The sequence below is a fragment of the Myxocyprinus asiaticus genome, chromosome 22 (assembly GCF_019703515.2).
Source record: "Myxocyprinus asiaticus isolate MX2 ecotype Aquarium Trade chromosome 22, UBuf_Myxa_2, whole genome shotgun sequence".
Classification (NCBI taxonomy): Eukaryota; Metazoa; Chordata; class Actinopteri; order Cypriniformes; family Catostomidae; genus Myxocyprinus; species Myxocyprinus asiaticus.
In genome coordinates this window covers 11,962,846-11,981,514 of record NC_059365.1, presented here as the reverse complement: position 1 = coordinate 11,981,514, position 18,669 = coordinate 11,962,846, and the positions used below count along the sequence as shown (strand labels likewise).

The 18,669-nt window shown below is 37.8% G+C and overlaps 1 protein-coding gene across 1 annotated transcript; it reads right to left on the bottom strand.

The window, feature by feature from the left end:
* Positions 1-872: 872 nt before the first annotated feature.
* On the bottom strand, positions 873-17,221 carry hspa4b (heat shock protein 4b). The gene is made up of 19 exons (XM_051649980.1): positions 16,937-17,221; positions 16,021-16,078; positions 15,765-15,905; positions 15,364-15,486; positions 13,763-13,862; positions 13,541-13,674; positions 13,024-13,268; positions 12,454-12,530; positions 12,220-12,371; positions 10,362-10,468; positions 10,117-10,250; positions 3,799-3,983; positions 3,063-3,155; positions 2,781-2,936; positions 2,567-2,692; positions 2,325-2,432; positions 2,061-2,180; positions 1,807-1,968; positions 873-1,371 (listed from the first exon to the last, which is right to left on the bottom strand). Exons 1-19 carry the CDS (start codon positions 17,041-17,043, stop codon positions 1,174-1,176), a joined length of 2,526 nt encoding a protein of 841 aa, XP_051505940.1. The 5' UTR covers positions 17,044-17,221; the 3' UTR covers positions 873-1,173.
* Positions 17,222-18,669: the final 1,448 nt, after the last annotated feature.

Sequence of the window (18,669 nt, the reverse complement as noted above, 5' to 3'; positions counted from 1 at the left end):
TTTAATCTTTGCTGATTTTAATCAAGTAAAAGTGACAGTAATGATTATATTGTTACTGATATTTTTAAATGACCATTTGCTAAATGTAAGCAACTTGTGCTTGGTTAATATTTTGTATATTATTTTATTGAAAAAGCCCATTGAAATCCATGAATCAAATGATACAACAAGCTTTTGAGGTATATCTCTCAATCACCATTACATTCCTTTCAACCCACCACAAATAAAATCACAGAGATTTGAACATTCTGACATATACTTATTATAAGATATATTTAAAGTGTGAAGTAATATTTCTGTGTATTTTAACATATGCAACCTGCTCTGTCATAAAGATCTCATTATTTTAAATTACAAGCTATTATGATGTCATCTTACCAAAAGTTCCTGAGACAGAGAAAAAAAGTTTTACAATTTCCCTTTTTTAAATGTCAATATAGTGTTTTGTCCATAAAATACATATGATAAAAATTATTGAAATTTTTTTTTTATTATTCATATTGTATATGATGTGCTGAATTAAACCGATACATTTCAATCCATATTTATAGACCAAGGAGAGGAAGTTGTCATTGCCAAACTCTCAAACATTTGGTGTCTCTGAAAAGCCCAGGTTGTCCTCTAATAATAGCCAAAGATTTACCACTGTAGCATGTATGGGCTAAGAAAAACATAAATAATAATTCTGCCCATATAGATGCCAGTACAGTGTCCTGCTCCCCCCACCCTTACATCAGATCCAATACAACGGAGTCTTTGGAGTGCAGGGTTTTGGAAAGAGGGGGCGTGGCTAATTCAGCTGGTGGATGTTCAAGAACGCCTAAAATCGCTTACAGCACCTTTATTTTTCAATGAATTCTTCAAACGACATATAAATGTTTCAGTCTATATTTATTGAAACAACTGTTGACAGAGAACCAAACAGCATTATACAGAAATTCAATTATGGGCAGACAGAATTGATCTCATTCAGAGGGCTTACATCATCGTTACTTAGGAATTTCTTAATACAAAAGGACATGCAAATGTAGCTACTGATTCTCTCCTTGCCAGAGTCACACCCGCTGTGAGGAAGATGATTTAGCAGTCACTGGAAACATAACAGTTAACATTAGCATAACATTATGTTACATAACATAATGTGTAATGTTAACATAACATTACACAGCACACTTAATCAAGGTCCATATCAGGGTTGGCTTCTGTGGTTTCTGCACTGTCTGCAGGAGGTTGCTCTGTGCCACTGGGCTTGGCTTCAGCGCTCTCCTGTGGATTGACTGGTCCGTTCGGTTCTGATGGGTTCTCTTCTTTTGGCAGTTCCACTTTAGGCTTGGGTTTGTTCACAATGGGATTGCAGGTAGAGAACAGTTCCTGTGGAAAATGTTAACAGTTGGAATTGATTTAAAGGAATATTCTGGGTTCAATCCAAGTTAAGATCAATTGACAGCATTTGCGGCAAAATGTTGATTACCACAAAAAAAAAAAAAAAAAAACCTTTTCTTAGTACAGTCAGATTCAAAAGTCCACTTGTGAATTTGCATTTTTAATAAACATTTTTAGAGACCTAAAACTTTATTGGTTTACATTTGACATTTACATTGTACTCCTAGGTATTTCAAAGAATACCATGCTATTTCTAATAGTACATTTCCAAAAAAAAAAAAAAGCATGGTATCTCCATCGTTCATGTAAAAAAAAAAACATTGTAATACCATAGTACTTTTTGTTAGTGCCAAATGACAACTGAAGTACCATAGTTCAATAGAACTGCAAGAACTAATTTGAACAAACGTAACCAAGACTGACCTTTGTTTTGGCCTGTATCTCTGAAGTTTTCACTACAGGCTCCATGGCGAGACTTTGTTTACTCTGGTGATTCATTTTACTGTTCATCCAGATCATAACATCATTCACCATCCTGTCCACCTTCTGAACCTCTGCCTCATCCAAATGATCATACTGCTCTTCCTACAATAAAAAAGAAGAAGTTTGTGAAGCCTTTGTGCACTAAGGAAGTGTACATTTGTACCTTATGTACTTATTTATGTAATAAACCTCACCTTAGTTTTGTAGGCCTCTACAATCTTCATGTATTGTTGCAGCTGTCTGCCCAACTCTTCAAAAGCTTTGGGTCTCTCCTCAAATTCTGTGTATCTGTCTTGGATGGGCTGGCCAAGTTCCTGCAAGAACGTTCTTAATAAATTAATAGCCCTAAATTGCTCTATAGAGCGCATAATACACGTGCAATTGATATAGTTAACTTATATACATTCACATCAACTTATATCATCTCACAAATCATAGACATCCAAGACATTTAGTACCTTTAGTTCAACAAGTTTGTCAATGTATACTTGTTTCGGTTGGTCCTCACCATCCTCATACAACCAGACCTCTGTATCTTCTAGTTTTAATGAGAGAGCATCTCTGTCCTGTAATAGAGTGGACATAAGAGAAAACAGATGCATATGGCACATTGACTCACTGTCATACACTGAGATCTGAGTTTACTTTCTAAGAGTCATCTCAATGCATTTATAACATTCTCCCATGTGGCGTTTCTTACACTCTCACTGACGAACTTCTCGAATATCCCGTGCAGTTTGTCCCTCATTTCATACACATACTCCTCCACATTGTTCTTGGCATCATTACGTTCCTTCTCAAGCTTGTCTTGCATGATCATTTTACCCTGAGGAAAATTAATTTCACAATAGATTTATCATAATGTAGAAAACATTTGCCCCTTAATTCAGATTTCAGCTGGACAGAAATCATACCTCACTCTCCACAAAGAGATTCAGCATGTCATTGGCTAACTGCCACTGTGGATTGTTTTCAATGGGTAATTCCAGGACCTTTGTTTTCACTTTGGGCTTCTTGGCTTGTGGCGGCTGATCAGATTTCTTCTCCTGTTTGCCTTCCTCTACAGATGTCTGACAAGATAACAATCCATGGAGAGAAACATTATCAGCTAAGTGATCTTGGGCTGGTAATCTCTGAGGTTATCAACTGATCAACAAATTCATGAAATTTGGTTGTTGCTATTGGAACACATTTACCTCCATTTCCTCTGTTCCAGCTTTTTTCTCTCCATCTTCCTGTTCTCCCTCCCCTGGTGACTTCTGTTCATCTTGATCAACCTGCATTTTGTTCTGGGAATAAATCAAAAAACATGTTCTGACCTAAACGTTAACCCATAATGCTAAGTTTTTAATGTAGTTTAACTGGTACAGCATGGCGCTTGTAAAACCAAGGTCATGGGTTCGATTCCCAGGGAACACACCATCTGATATAATGTATGCCTTGAATTTTGCTTTGGATAAAAGCATCTGCCAAATGCATAAATGTAAATTTTAAAGGTGCACTCAGGCATGTTCGCTCATGTTGTGCTAGCCGATATGGCAGTCATGGATTCAGCATTGTGCAAAAGTTTTCAGTAATTAATGCCATTGTAGAGCTGCGCTATTCACAGTCAGCCATGATTAAGTTATTCTGTGAGCAAAAGTGTCCAATAACGGGGTTTTTAACAAGTTTAAGCAAGTAGTATTTAGCTGTTCATGTGACCTCAACATGTCGACCCCCACTAAGTTTTTATTAGCCTTTTACTCTTTTTCTCATGTGAGTGGTCATGACTTTAATTTATTTTCAAAAGTGCTATTTATTTCTTTGTGCAAAAGTTTTTTAATAAGAGTAAAATTACTGAGTGCACCATTAAGGTATGGGATACCGATCATGAAGATGCAAGTGCTTTTCAGCCAGGAGAGAGGGAATGTGGGGAATATTGGAAAGCAATACCTCATTTTCTTTTTCAGTGTTCTGCTCCGTGTCCATTGTCTCCTCTTCCTCTTCAGACTTTTGCACCTCAACTAGTGAGGCACTGGACACACTGAAGATCCCATGGACATTCACTCGCACCTTCACCTTAACCTTTGAACTCTCACCTGTGGCCTGTGGAACCACCTTCTGAACTACGTATTGGCCTGAAGAACGAATGCAAGACAATTGAAATCAAATACAGAATAGTAGATACATTAAAATATTGTAAAAAAATGTAGCTAACCGATTAAGTAAAGTTATGACTTCTCTTATACATATAGATCAGGTCGGGTTTATTCAGAGCTGTAGCTCTTCTGATAACATCAGACGTTTCATCAATATCATGTGGTCAGTGGCGAATGATCAGACTCCGGTCGCTGCCATCTCACTTGATGTCGAAAAGGCGTTTGATATGGTAGAATGGGATTATCTATTTAAGATTTTGGAAATGTACGGGTTCGGGAATACTTTTATTAGGTGGATTAAGTTACCCGGTAACGGCGGTTCAAACGAATTGATTACAGATTATTTTACTCTGAATAGGGGCACTCGGCAGGGTTGCCCTCTTTCCCCATTATTGTTCTGTCTTGCCCTGGAACCATTAGCAGCCACAATAAGAAACGAGGAGGATTTTCCAGGGGTGGTGGTGGGAGGTCTGGCGCATAAGCTTTTGCTTTATGCAGATTATATTTTATTATTTGTCTCCGACCCTACTAGATCTATGCCTTGCCTCCACAGAATTATTAATTCCTTTTCTAAGTTCTCAGGATACAGAGTTAATTGGTCTAAATTCGAAGCTTTGGCTCTGACAGCGTACTGCCCGGTAACAGCTTTTCAGCCGGGCGCCTTCCAGTGGCCCAAACAGGGCATTAAGTATTTTATTCCCAGCAAATTTGGGTGATTTAGTTAGAGTTAGGTTTGACTCTTTAATAAAAATGTTTTCGAGTGATGTGGGCAGTTGGGCTTCATTACGTTTATCTATGATTGGGAAGGTTAATGTTATTAAAATTTATTGTATTCCAAAATTCAACTACCTGCTACAATCTCTCCCTGTAGATGTCCCCCTCTCTTATTTCAAGCTATTTGATAGCATAGCGAAGTCCATCATTTGGAATGGTAAACATCCCAGATTACATTTCAGTAAATTGCATAAGCCAATTGACAATGGTGGGCTAGGCCTACCCAAGAATTTGCTTCATTATTATGCATTCAGTCTCAGACATTTGGCTCATCGGTCGCTTCCACCTGACAGAGCCCCTCCCTGGTTTTGTATTGAACAGGAAGTTCTTGCCCCTATTTCGCCATTGCAAAGCCTTTCTATCAAACTAACCGGAGAAGTTAAGTTACACCCCGTTATCTCGCATTTGCACGCGGTATGGACAAAAGTGTGTTTAATTCTGACATTTATTTAAATGTTGCCTCGAGCATATGGCTGAACCCAAAATTATGTTTTAATAAGTCCCCTTTCTGCTGGTCAGACTGGGTTGTGAAGGAGGTTAATACACTCTGTGGCCTATATGAGAGTTTCACAGTACGATAACCATCTCAGAAAATATCACGGTTTCACGGTATACGGTATTACACAATTATTACTATCAGTTACAATGACCCTTAAAGGAGTGAAAACAGAAGTTTTTTTTTTTTTTTTGGTTGAACAAACGCTTTATTATAATTGAAACTTAAAACATTATTTTTAATGGAAGTATGTGTAAAAAAAAGTCTCCCTTTTGAAAATAAATAAAATAGAATAAGAAAGCTAACAGAATTATAATAATAAACCGAATTATAAACATGATAAAAAAAACAGCATGTAACTATAACATGTTATATAACTAAAGCATGTTAGTTTACATGTTAGCATAGCATGTTAAATTAACTACTAAATGAAAAATAACATCAGCTGTGTGAGCTTTTAAAAGTAATGCCCTATGATTATTAATAATTAACATACAGTTGTGCTCAAAAGTTTGCATACCCTTGGAGAATTGGTAATATATGTACCATTTTTAAAGAAAACATGAGTGAGCAGGCAAAACACATTTCTTTTATTTCTTATGGGATTCATATTCAACTGTAGGTTATAACAGAATGGCACAATCATAAAACAAAACATGGCAACAAAGAAAAAAATGAAATGACCCCTGTTCAAAATTCTGCATACCCTTAGTTCTTAATACTGTGTATTGCCGCCTTTAGCATCAATGACAGCATGCAGTCTTGTGTAATAGTTGTCTGAAGCCCCAAATTCTTGCAGGTGGTATACCTGCCCATTTGTCTAGGCAAAATGCCTCCAGGTCATGCAAAGTCTTCGGTCGTCTTGCATGAACCGCACGTTTGAGATCTCCCCAGAGTGGCTCGATGATATTAAGGACAGGAGACTGTGATGGCCACTCCAGAACCTTCACCTTTTTCTGCTGTAACCACTGGAGGGGCAACTTGGCCTTGTGCTTAGGCTCATTGTCGTGCTGGAAAGTCCAAGAGCATCCCATGCGCAGCTTTCGTGCAGAAGAATGCAAATTGTCTGCCAGTATTTTCTGATAACATGCTGCATTCATCTTGCCATCAATTTTCACAAGATTCCCCGTGCCTTTAGAGCTCACACACCCCCAAAACATCAGTGAGCCACCATCATGCTTCACAGTGGGGATGGTATTCTTTTCACTATAGGCCTTGTTGACCCCTCTCCAAACATAGCGCTTATGGTTGTGACCATAAAGCTCTATTTTGGTCTCGTCACTCCAAATTACAGTGTGCCAGAAGCTGTGAGGCGTGTCAAGGTGTTGTCATTTGTGGCATTGACACAGTAAAGGCTTCTTTCTGGCAACTCAACCATGCAGCTCATTTTTGTTCAAGTATTGTCGTATTGTGCTCCTTGAAACAACTTTTTCCAGAGCAGCCTGTATTTCTCCTGAGGTTACCTGTGGGTTTTTCTTTGTATCCTGAACTATTCTTCTGGCAGTTGTGGCTGAAATCTTTCTTGGTCTACCTGACCTTGGCTTGGTATCAAGAGATCTCTGAATTTTCCACTTCTTAATAAGTGATTGAACAGTACTGATTGGCATTTTCAAGGCTTTGGATATCTTTTTATATCCTTTTCCATTTTTATAAAGTTCCATTACCTTGTTACGCTGGTCTTTTGACAGTTCTTTTCTGCTCCCCATGGCTCAGTATCTAGCATGCTCAGTGCATCCACGTGAGAGCTAACAAACTCATTGACTATTTATACACAGACACTAATTGCTTTTTAAAAAGCCACAGGTGTGGGAAATTAACCTTTAATTGCCATTTAAACCTGTGTGTGTCACCTTGTGTGTCTGTAACAAGGCCAAACATTCAAGGGTGTGTAAACTTTTGATCAGGGCCATTTGGGTGCTTTCTGTTATCATTATGATTTAAAAAGGAGCCAAACAACTATGTGATGATAAATGGCTTCATATGATCACTATCCTTAAATAAAAGACAGTTTTTTTGCATGATTAGTCATATTTTCAAAATCAATGCCAAAATTTCACAATTTCTGCCAGGGTATGCAAACTTTTGAGCACAACTGTATACTGTAGGTGCGCGACAGCACAGTCAGACTGCTCCTGTCTGTACCTTCAACTCAGTGGTTCTCAACTGGTTTTGCTTCAGCACCCAGATTTTACATTGGAAATCAAGTGGCGACCCACCATAGTAAAAACGTAACCTGTCTTTAATGTATCCTGGGTCACATTTCCTTTTATGTTGCATAGTTTTGTTCATGGTTTTCAAGTACAAGGACATGCAACAACAAAAGTGACAGGAAGTTCTCTCTCCCCCCTTTTAAAAATTGAAGAGCATATTTATTTATATGAGCCCGTTATTATTCCATTTGTTTCCTAATTTCAAACATAATTCAAACAGAACATACATATTCCACAGGAGGAAAGGCTCCTCATTACCATGGTTAGGTCAGTGTAGCTAGTCTTAAATAATAGTAATAATAATAACAAATTATAATATTTATGAAAAAATAAATACTAACTGAAACACATTTTGAAACTTTAACTACAACTTCCACTGTTGATATAAAATGAGGTCTAATAGATTCTACCTTTGGATTATTTCATATGAAACTATAACTTTGTCAAAATATAACAGTTACTTTTACTCGTAAAATCGTGAAACAATTTTGTAAAGGTGATGTATAATAAAAAAAAAAAAAATTAGCGCATAGCACAGTGTTACTCTTTTCCTCCTCAGTGCTGTTTGGCATGTCAGGGCTGCCTACTATTTGATGGGTTTGACTTGACTTCCTCCGTAATGCTTTAAACTAGAAAAGTCTCACTAGAATTGAAATTGGTCACATCAGTTTTGAGGTCTGCGCTCCGCAATATCGAGGGAAGCCCGGTTGTTTCACGCACGTGTGAGAGAGAAGAGCAGATCATGATCGCGAGCTGGTTCCGTTACACTTGTGCGAAAGTGCAGATAAGAAGCCTTATGCTGATTTCGAGATTATCATTAAATCTGCCTCGGCAGTCCTAAATAGGCCATCACTTGTGCGGCCGCCGAAATATCTTCAATGGGAGAGCCATGGCATTGTTCTTTCCCTGTTGTCCGCGACCCAGTCCAAACAGACCTGCAACCCACTTTAGGTCGCGATCCACCAGTTGAGAAAACTGCTTTAACTCACACACACACACACTTATGTCAGACCCCCTTGCCTCGCTTCTCTCTGACATTTTCTCCGCTGCATGTGTGTGGCACAAGTTGACGAGTCTGACAGGCAGTCAAGGAGGAAAGGAGATGCGCACGCGCAGGTGAGATTCTCCGTCTGGTTGCATTTTTTTTCTCAATACCGTAAATAAGCAAATGTACATGGTATGAAAACTGTCAATTTTCATACCGTGGTATACCGTGAAACCGGTATACCGCTGCAATCCTAGTGGAGTGTTGAGATCTTTTGAAAATTTGGTTCAACATTTTGGGATTCCCAGGTCTCAATTCTTTAGGTATTTACAGCTGCGCCACCTGCTCTGTACTATTTTTGGGAGTAGCATACACCCCCCCTAAAGGGGAAGGGTTTAATTTTATATAATTTCATTACGTATTTTCTGTTATGTTTATTTAATTTGTTGAATGGAATCAATAAAAATTGTTAATAAAAAAATAAAATAAAAAATACAGAAGATGTATGACAAATGTAAATTTTTTGTAGTGTAAATAAAGTACAGAATAGAGTATGTGGAGGTCCTAAAAATAAATTTTTGCCATTACCAATGGCAGGTGAATTAAGAAAAATTATATATATTCTACCGCAATGAGACTGCATTTTGCACAATTTCAATAAAAAAATGTTTTGTCCTTAAGAAAAGGGTTCAGTTTAGCTGTATATTTATGAAATCAGTGGAAGTCACTGTATTGATCAAAACTTAATACACTTGCCAGTCTCTCTATAAAATAACACCTATCACAAACACACTGCAATTTTGATCTTTTTATTTTCATTCAGTGAATTAAAGCCAGGAATGTGTTCTACAGTTCTGAAATTCAGTTCTGCAGTTACAACAATAAAAAAGAAAACAATCCTAGCTTAACCCCTTGCAGGTACTATTCCCACTGAGGTAAACACAATTAGAAAAAGTGCAACAATTGTGTGGTCTCTCGCTAAAATCATGTCCATTTTTATCACGTCTGTAACGAAAGTTCATTTCCCGATCTAAACAGGAAAAAACTTGTCTAGACTTGTCTAGAACATTTTCTATTGTCTGGACTGTCTGTAGGCGTTTATGATTATACATACAAATGGTTCAAAATACTGCCACTGGGTACTTTCACGTTTTCACTGCAAATATCACATCCGTAACGCTTGAATTGCCCCTTAACATCAGCGATTTTAACATGGTAGCAACTGTAGCAATAGTTCAAACCGGTTTAATATGCAACCATTTATAAGCTTTTATTTCTCTGGATTGATTAATATAAACCTGACTTGAATAAAGCGCTGACGGCAAAAATCTACCCTCCGTCTTGCGCGCTCTCAACTCTTAAGTATATGCATGACGCAGCAGTAGTGGCAAGGTTAAATGACACTTGTTTAGGTGAAAAGTTTTTACATAGAATGCACAGCTTATAGAGAATTAACATGGGTCACATTTTTAGGTTGGTAAAAACGGAATTCCGGATTGATCCGCAAAAATCACATCCCTGCATTTTGCACGTCCTTAAAAAAATAAATGCTACTGGTCAACTGGCCAGAAACTCCATTTGATTTCCTCACCAAAGCCAATTTTTACTTCCATTTGGCAGGTGTTAATTTTAGATGAATTTGCATACCTATTGTGGGATCTGGATATGGGAGCTCTTTTGGGCAATTGTAGTACGCCTCCAAGGAGAAAGGCTCTCTCCGGTAGAAGGTTAACACTTTGGAGAAAGGTGCTGCATGGTTCTTTGGGAAAACCTCACAATCACTAGAATTAAATAAAATAACAAAACAAATAAAACAACCATTTTGAAAATCAAGGGAAAATTGAGACCTAAACCAACAAGACAGTAAAACTCTAGATCACAACTGTTTGTACCTGACTCCATCTTCAGCTGCAGAATTCCACTTCAGAGAGATGGGATAAGGAACCACATCTGTTATAGAAAACTCACGAACTTTAAATGCAGGGGAGAGGATAGCGCACTGTGGATTAAAAAAACATAGCCAATGAGGATATACAGTTGTGCTCAAAAGTTTGCATACCCTGGCAGAAATTGTGAAATTTTGGCATTGATTCTGAAAATATGACTGATCATGCAAAAAACTGTCTTTTATTTAAGGATAGTGATCATATGAAGCCATTTATTATCACATAGTTGTTTGGCTCCTTTTTAAATCATAATGATAACAAAAATCACCCAAATGGCCCTGATCAAAAGTTTACACACCCTTGAATGTTTGGCCTTGTTACAGACACACAAGGTGACACACACAGGTTTAAATGACAATTAAAGGTTAATTTCCCACACACTTTTTAAATTGCAATTAGTGTCTGTGTATAAATAGTCAATGAGTTTGTTAGCTCTCACGTGGATGCACTGAGCAGGCTAGATACTGAGCCATGGGGAGCAGAAAAGAACTGTCAAAAGACCTGCGTAACAACGTAATGGAACTTTAAAAAGATGGAAAAGGATATAAAAAGATATCCAAAGCCTTGAAAATGCCAGTCAGTACTGTTCAATCACTTATTAAAAAGTGGAAAATTCAGGGATCTCTTGATACCAAGCCAAGGTCAGGTAGACCAAGAAAGATTTCAGCCACAACTGCCAGAAGAATTGTTCGGGATACAAAGAAAAACCCACAGGTAACCTCAGGAGAAATACAGGCTGCTCTGGAAAAAGATGGTGTGGTTGTTTCAAGGAGCACAATACAACGAGTACTTGAACAAAAATGAGCTGCATGGTTGAGCTGCCAGAAAGAAGCCTTTACTGTGTCAATGCCACAAATGACAACACCTTGACACGCCTCACAGCTTCTGGCACACTGTAATTTGGAGTGACGAGACCAAAATAGAGCTTTATGGTCACAACCATAAGCGCTATGTTTGGAGAGGGGTCAACAAGGCCTATAGTGAAAAGAATACCATCCCCACTGTGAAGCATGGTGGTGACTCGATGTTTTGGGGGTGTGTGAGCTCTAAAGGCACGGGGAATCTTGTGAAAATTGATGGCAAGATGAATGCAGCATGTTATCAGAAAATACTGGCAGACAATTTGCATTCTTCTGCACGAAAGCTGCGCATGGGACGCTCTTGGACTTTCCAGCACGACAATGAGCCTAAGCACAAGGCCAAGTTGACCCTCCAGTGGTTACAGCAGAAAAAGGTGAAGGTTCTGGAGTGGCCATCACAGTCTCCTGACCTTAATATCATCGAGCCACTCTGGGGAGATCTCAAACGTGCGGTTCATGCAAGACGACCGAAGACTTTGCATGACCTGGAGGAATTTTGCCAAGACAAATGGGCAGCTATACCACCTGCAAGAATTTGGGGCCTCATAGACATCTATTACAAAAGACTGCATGCTGTCATTGATGCTAAAGGGGGCAATACACCATATTAAGAACGAAGGGTATGCAGAATTTTGAACAGGGGTCATTTCATTTTTTTCTTTGTTGCCATGTTTTGTTTTATGATTGTGCCATTCTGTTATAACCTACAGTTGAATATGAATTCCATAAGAAATAAAAGAAATGTGTTTTGCCTGCTCACTCATGTTTTCTTTAAAAATGGTACATATATTACCAATTCTCCAAGGGTATGCAAACTTTTGAGCACAACTGTAAACCATTACAAAGGTCACAAATGCTATCAAATAAAAGTTATGTGCATGTCTTGTTAAACTGTTAGCATTGATTCAGTCAGTAGAGTAAACATAAACAGAGTGACGACTGACCTGAAGGGCACATCCTCTGGCCACGGCCTCATCAGCGTTCAGTGTTGTGCTCAGTTCCTTCCCAAAGAATTTGCTGATTCTCTCTTTGATGGCCGGCATTCGAGAGCCACCACCCACTATTTCTACAGCATGAACATCATCCCTCTTCATATCTGGAAGGAGGAAAAGACAGATGGTGAATGGATGTTTTCTATAACATACATTCCTATTATCCAAGAAAGTGTCAACACTTACGAGCTTGTTCCATGAGACTGCGCAGTGGATATTCCACCCTCGCTAAAATATCAGCACACATCTCTTCAAATTGAGCCCTGTCAATAAAAAATATTATAAGCTCAGACTGAAGTACTCACAGTATGACATCTCTGATAAAGGCCCTTTAATTGTGGTTGACCTGAATTTTTCTATAGTTGTCCAAATTAATGCATTTCAGTGGTGATAAGTAATAATGGATAATATACTGTCAGCAAGTCATTATCAAAAAATAAACCCAGACAGGGTGATCAGGACTTTATCAGTCATGTTTCACCATATTGGGGTTCATTCTGCAATAACTGTACATTATTACCTAGATTACCTCGATTTGAGTTGAAATTATTTGATTATTCTAGACAAAAGAGACGACAGACACAGCTATGCAGTAAACTGGTTGCCTGGGACCATGGCCAGTTATACAGTTTAGTGGTCAGTAAATAAAAATATTTGACCACAGAATGTCACAATTGAGCATTCTGCATTTGAATCACAACAGGCAGTGGATTAAAGTGACTGTACCATCTCAGCTAAAATTAAAGGACTATTTACCTGTTCAGTCTGCCTGAGACGTCAATGTCATTCATGAAACACTCGATGTTGAGGGGCAGGTCAGAGGAGTTGGCACTCATCAGCTTCTTCAGCTTTTCACATTCCTGGTACAGTCGGACCAGAGCTCTGGGCTTGGTCTTCACATCCAGCTTATACTTCACGGCAAACTCCTCACAAAAATGTTTCACCAGTCTCTCGTCAAAGTCTTTGCCACCCATCTCAGGGTCAAATGCTGTGGCAAGAATCTGTATGGGCAGATTTGTCAATACGGTGAACTTTCAACACAACAACATAGAGTTACAGTTTACACAATATGTTCAATAAATACATGTAAATGTGTCATTGTATGTGTTATTTAAGCAGACTGTGTTTGTCTACTGCTGTGACTCGAGTTGAAAATCAATATCTATGACCAACTCATGTAGAAATCCATTTAGTTTTCCTGCAACTACAATTGTTTGATACTATAAATTATGCCATGATCACATTTTTGGGTATAAATGTTTTCTGTACACACCTTCAGCTTGCCTTTATTAAAGGCACAGACCGAGACCTGGTAACTCGAATGGCCAAGATCCACAAACACCACATTCCTTGGTTTTTCCTCAAGAGCTGGAAGATCCTGCTTGTAAATGCCATAAGCCAGAGCCACTGCAAGGAAAAACCACAGATATCATTTAAGAGTGGTAAGTCAGATGTGTTGCAAATTAAACGCTGCATTAAACTCTGGAGAACTTACCTGCAGTTGTTTCATTCATTAGTCTCAGGCAGTTGAGTCCAGCAATCTGAGCTGCATCGATGACAGATCTCCTCTCAGCATCAGTGTAATAGCAGGGGACCTATGAGATTTTAAACTGTATTTATTTGGAAACATAATAGAGTAGACTAGGGATGTGCCAGGGTGGTCGACTAATCAACTAGTCGTCTAACAATTGACTAGTCGATTAGTGGGTTCAAGTACTAACAATCATATTTTTAGTGGTGGTGGTTTTAATGGGAGACGCAATTATGAAATTAATTAAGAGAAGCAACTTCTTGGAGAGCGTTTTTGCATGACGATAGCTTGCTGTGTTTAACAGTGAATAACTGTCAGCAGTTAAAGCCTCTGCAAGAAGTTTCGTCTCTTTAATGCTTTAGGTTTAGTCTTTTTACAGATCAAAATGCCGCATCAACAAGACATTCAAGACGATCAGTGCTGGATGTTAAATCCTCTGCTGTGAGTAATGCTTACGTATTTGTGAGGCGTTGTGTAGATATTACAGTATTTCCCTTGTTCTATCTTACACTGCTTAAATAATAGTTGAAGAATAAAGGTTTAAACTGCTTGATGTTGTTAACTAGATGTGTACCTTGACTGCACAGCAAGGATTGCCCTGAAGCACTCCGGTTACATTGAAGCGTGTCATTCTGCATTCAGGATGTGCATAAGTTTTGTGGTGCTCTGTACTGTATTTCTTACTTGAATAGTTTCATGTAATAAGATGTTATATTTATTAAGCCTATTTATTTGGTGAAAAGTTAAAAAGAACTTCAACTGTTTAAATGCATTTCAAGACACCTGCGTTCTGCTCCATTCATGGAGCTGCATCCAACTGTTTTTTTAGCACAAGTACGTGTTCCATGTGAACGGCCCCTTAGTGAGGACGTGGCCTTAGGCTTACAGCTGATTGTGGTTACTTTCTGAGATGACATGCAGCTTTGACACTTTCAGTGTAGACAAAGTGTGTTTTTTGTTTTGTTTTGTTTTTTACAAGGAAAAGCTGAATGTCCACTTCACCAATAGGTTGTTCCTAATTTTAGTGGTTAACCATCTACAAGAGTTAACATGTTTGCTAAGTTTTCTTCATTCAAGTTTGCCTAAACCCTCCATTATTTAACTTTTCCAGAGCATAAGTGCACCTTTATCCGGATCGTTCGGGATTAGGGCTGGGTATCGCCTGGCACCTCACAATACGTTACGTATTGCGATACACATGTCATGATTCAATATAAGTAGCGATATATCACAATATCATAATCTGAATCTATTTAGAATCAATTCCAATTTCAATTCCAATTAATTTGGGTATATTTCAGTTATATACTGATGTCTGTTGAAGAGCATGTAGCTCGAAACATCACGTTTTTGTCTCTTGGTGAGCTCATTTAATTAAATTGAAAGTAGCAGTGTGCCAACTTTGTTGTGTGTTTACATGATATGAATACACAAATTGTTTACTATAAATACTGATTCATGGATCTAAGGTATGAGAAAAAGTATCTCGATATATATCGATATTTGATTGCATCGACCCAGCCCTATTCGGAATATCTGTCATAATGACCAATGTTTAAACTTACAGAGATGACACAATCAGCTACAGGTTTCTTGAGGTTACTCTCTGCAGTCTCCTTCAGTTTGGTGAGGAGCATTGCTGTGATCTGCTCAATGCTGAACACCTTCTCTTCCTCCATGTACATAACCTATGAAAACATCAGAGAACATACAACTGATTAAGGACAAAAACAGCTCACAAACACTCACCACCATTCTCACCACATTCATTGCACAGCAGAAATCAGTGCTTGGCTATTCCTAGGAGGTTTTGCTGCCAAAACCAAACCTCTGAACAATGCTGGCACAATTTGATCAGCCATTTCACAACATGTTGTGCTTGCAATTGCAGCTCAGATTCCTTCTGATCTTAAAATGTCTTGTTATCTGTTGTTGACTTGATAATGCCTCATTTCTAGATACTTACCTTTATGCCAGTTGTTCCTGAAGGCATTTGTGACAGGTCATAAACAAGACTGGACTTCATGTTCTGGACAAATGGATCTGAGAAAGCTCGACCGTGGAAACGTTTGAATCCTTGGACAGTGTTTTTGCAGTTGGTGACAATCTGTTTGAGACAAACAAAATGAATAAACTCATGATTACAAATGTGAAGGCCGCAAATCAGAGGCGGTTTAAAGGGACTTTTCAGAATGGGACATTTTCAAGATTACATTGCATACCTGGCTCTTAGCTGCTGCACCAATGGATCGATTACGTGGTCCAAAAGACACACATGCTCTGAAAATACATTTTAAATAAATTTATTACATCACAGATGCTGTGCATATGAGTTAAAACAGTGTCCCAATATTACTGATAATTACCAGGGCACAAATTATTTTATAAATAAAACAATTCACTTAAATGTAACCTATTTAGATTAGTTATACCATTCTATGTATTCTATTCTACAAATTCAGCTTTATTCTTTTTACACATAATACACAAAAGGGCATCATAGGTACTGTATTACTACTGCAATGTACATCCAAATACATGAAACAAACGAGCAATTCGATCTGAATTTAATATGACACATTTTAATTTGATCCCTGAAAAGGTGAAAAAAATTAATAAGTGTTGAAGGAGTGATGGCTGTAGTGTAGGTGGTTTAACTAACAATCTGTGTCAAATCCTACACTTAAAAAAAAAAAAACCTACCAAAAACTACCATGGTATTACAATGTTACATGTCAATGCCATAGTTTTTTGAACATGTAAATACCTCTGTACACGTACATGGGGATTTCAGTACTTTGGTATATTGCAAAATTCCATGGTAATACACTGTACCGTGGTATTTATCAAAGTACGATGGTATTACCATCTGATACCATCGGTGTACCATGGTATCACCACAATACTTTTTTAAAGGTAGATAACTGCCTACCTAGCTGCCTAAAATTGACCAAAAATGCTGTCTAAGTAGGCAGCTCACTTTTGAGACAAAGCCTGTCTGTCAAATTCTTGCTCGTCACAAAGAGAGTCAATAAACAGTTCAACTATCCACAGTTGGAAATCTCAAACAGTCCCTGTCACACCTCTAAAGTGCGTTTGTGCATATTTATGGAATAAATGATGATAACTAAGACTCACGGTGTGCATCGGTCGCTGTATTCATTCGCGGCGGTCTCGATTCCTCCAGCTCGAGCTACCGCTACATAACAGTTCATAAAACCTACGTCAAAACCCACCACTGACATCTTTAAAACCAATGAGATCACTCAGATACTAGAATCCCGAACCCAAATGTGGACTAGATGGCTGATCCTTAAAATTCGAGAGTAAACAATAGTGTTTTAATTCATTATTCCACTGACACTTCACGGAGGAATCAGGCTGTGAATGATAAACGCCGGTGTCATGAGATGGCAAGACCACTTCCGGTTCAAGCGAGAGCAAAACGGTCCAGCACGCGTTCAGTTAATCTCTTATTAAATGAATATTCCGGGTTCAGTCGACAGCATTTGTGGGATAAAGTTGATAACCACAAAAAATAATTTGGACTTGCCCCTCCTTTTCTTTAAAAAGGCAAACTTCTCCGTTCCAGTGAGGCACTTAGAATGAAAGTGAATGGGGCCAAGCTGTAAACGTTTAAATACTCACTATTTCAAAAGTATAGCCACAAAACATAAACAATATGCATGTTAACATGATTTTAGTGTGATAAAATCGCTTACTAACCTTTTCTGTGTAACGTTATAGCCAATTTTACAACGTTGCCATGACGATGTAATGTCAACAAACCCTAAAACGACTGTAAAAATTACGATTTAAACAACTTTACAGCTCAAATAATTCATGGTTTTTAACAGAAGAATTCATGTAAGTGCTTTTATAAAATTATAAGCTTCACATTTCTTTCTTTGAACCCTCCAAAACTTGGCCCCATTCACTTCCATTGTAAGTGCATCACTGTAACTTTGATTTTTGCTTTTTTTAAAGAAAAGGACGGACGAGTCGAAATGATTTTTTTGTGGTAATCAACATTATGCCACAAATGCTATCGATTGAGCTTGACATATTTCTTTTAAACCAGTGAGTTTCATTAAATAGTAATATAATATAAAATCTAATAAAATGTCATATATATATATATATATATATATATATATATATATATATATATATATATATATATATATATATACATATACACACGCATACATTTCCTTCTCCAGACATGTTAGAAATAATTATTCATTCTCATAGGCTCATTGATAATAGATAGTAATAATACTTATTATTATTATGGTCTATTAATGTGTGAATCAGAGATAAATGAAAACCACTAGATGTGACAGAGAACCATCAAATAGAAATAAAAATGGTTTGAACACTTTTGGGGACAAAGTATTACATTTTATGTGGTTACAAAACAAAATGCCCTTATTAAGGTCAAAATGCCCCTCAGAATCCAATTCAGGGGGCTAAATATCACCTCTTAATGGAAAAGTTCAATAATATTTCAATTGTGTGACTCATTAATTCAAGATCAGGACTTAACATTTTACGATTCATAACATAAAGTATGTTTAAATATTATACAAAACCTATCATGAGCAGTTTTTGAAGTCTGACAAATTTATCTCAAAATAGTACATTTTTGTTGGACCTTTCCTTTGAAAGTTAAAGCAATGACCCTGGTTATTCCACACAAGTCTCAGCGCAGCTGTCACAAGATGAAGTTTCTGTGCTGTATTCTCACTAGCAACAGAACTATAATACTGAGGTTATCAAATTATGCTTTCCACGGAAGACTTCAACACGTCCACCCCTCAGTGCCCTCGAAGTGTATCAAGCATTGTCCGGTTTTGCGGTGCTTGTCC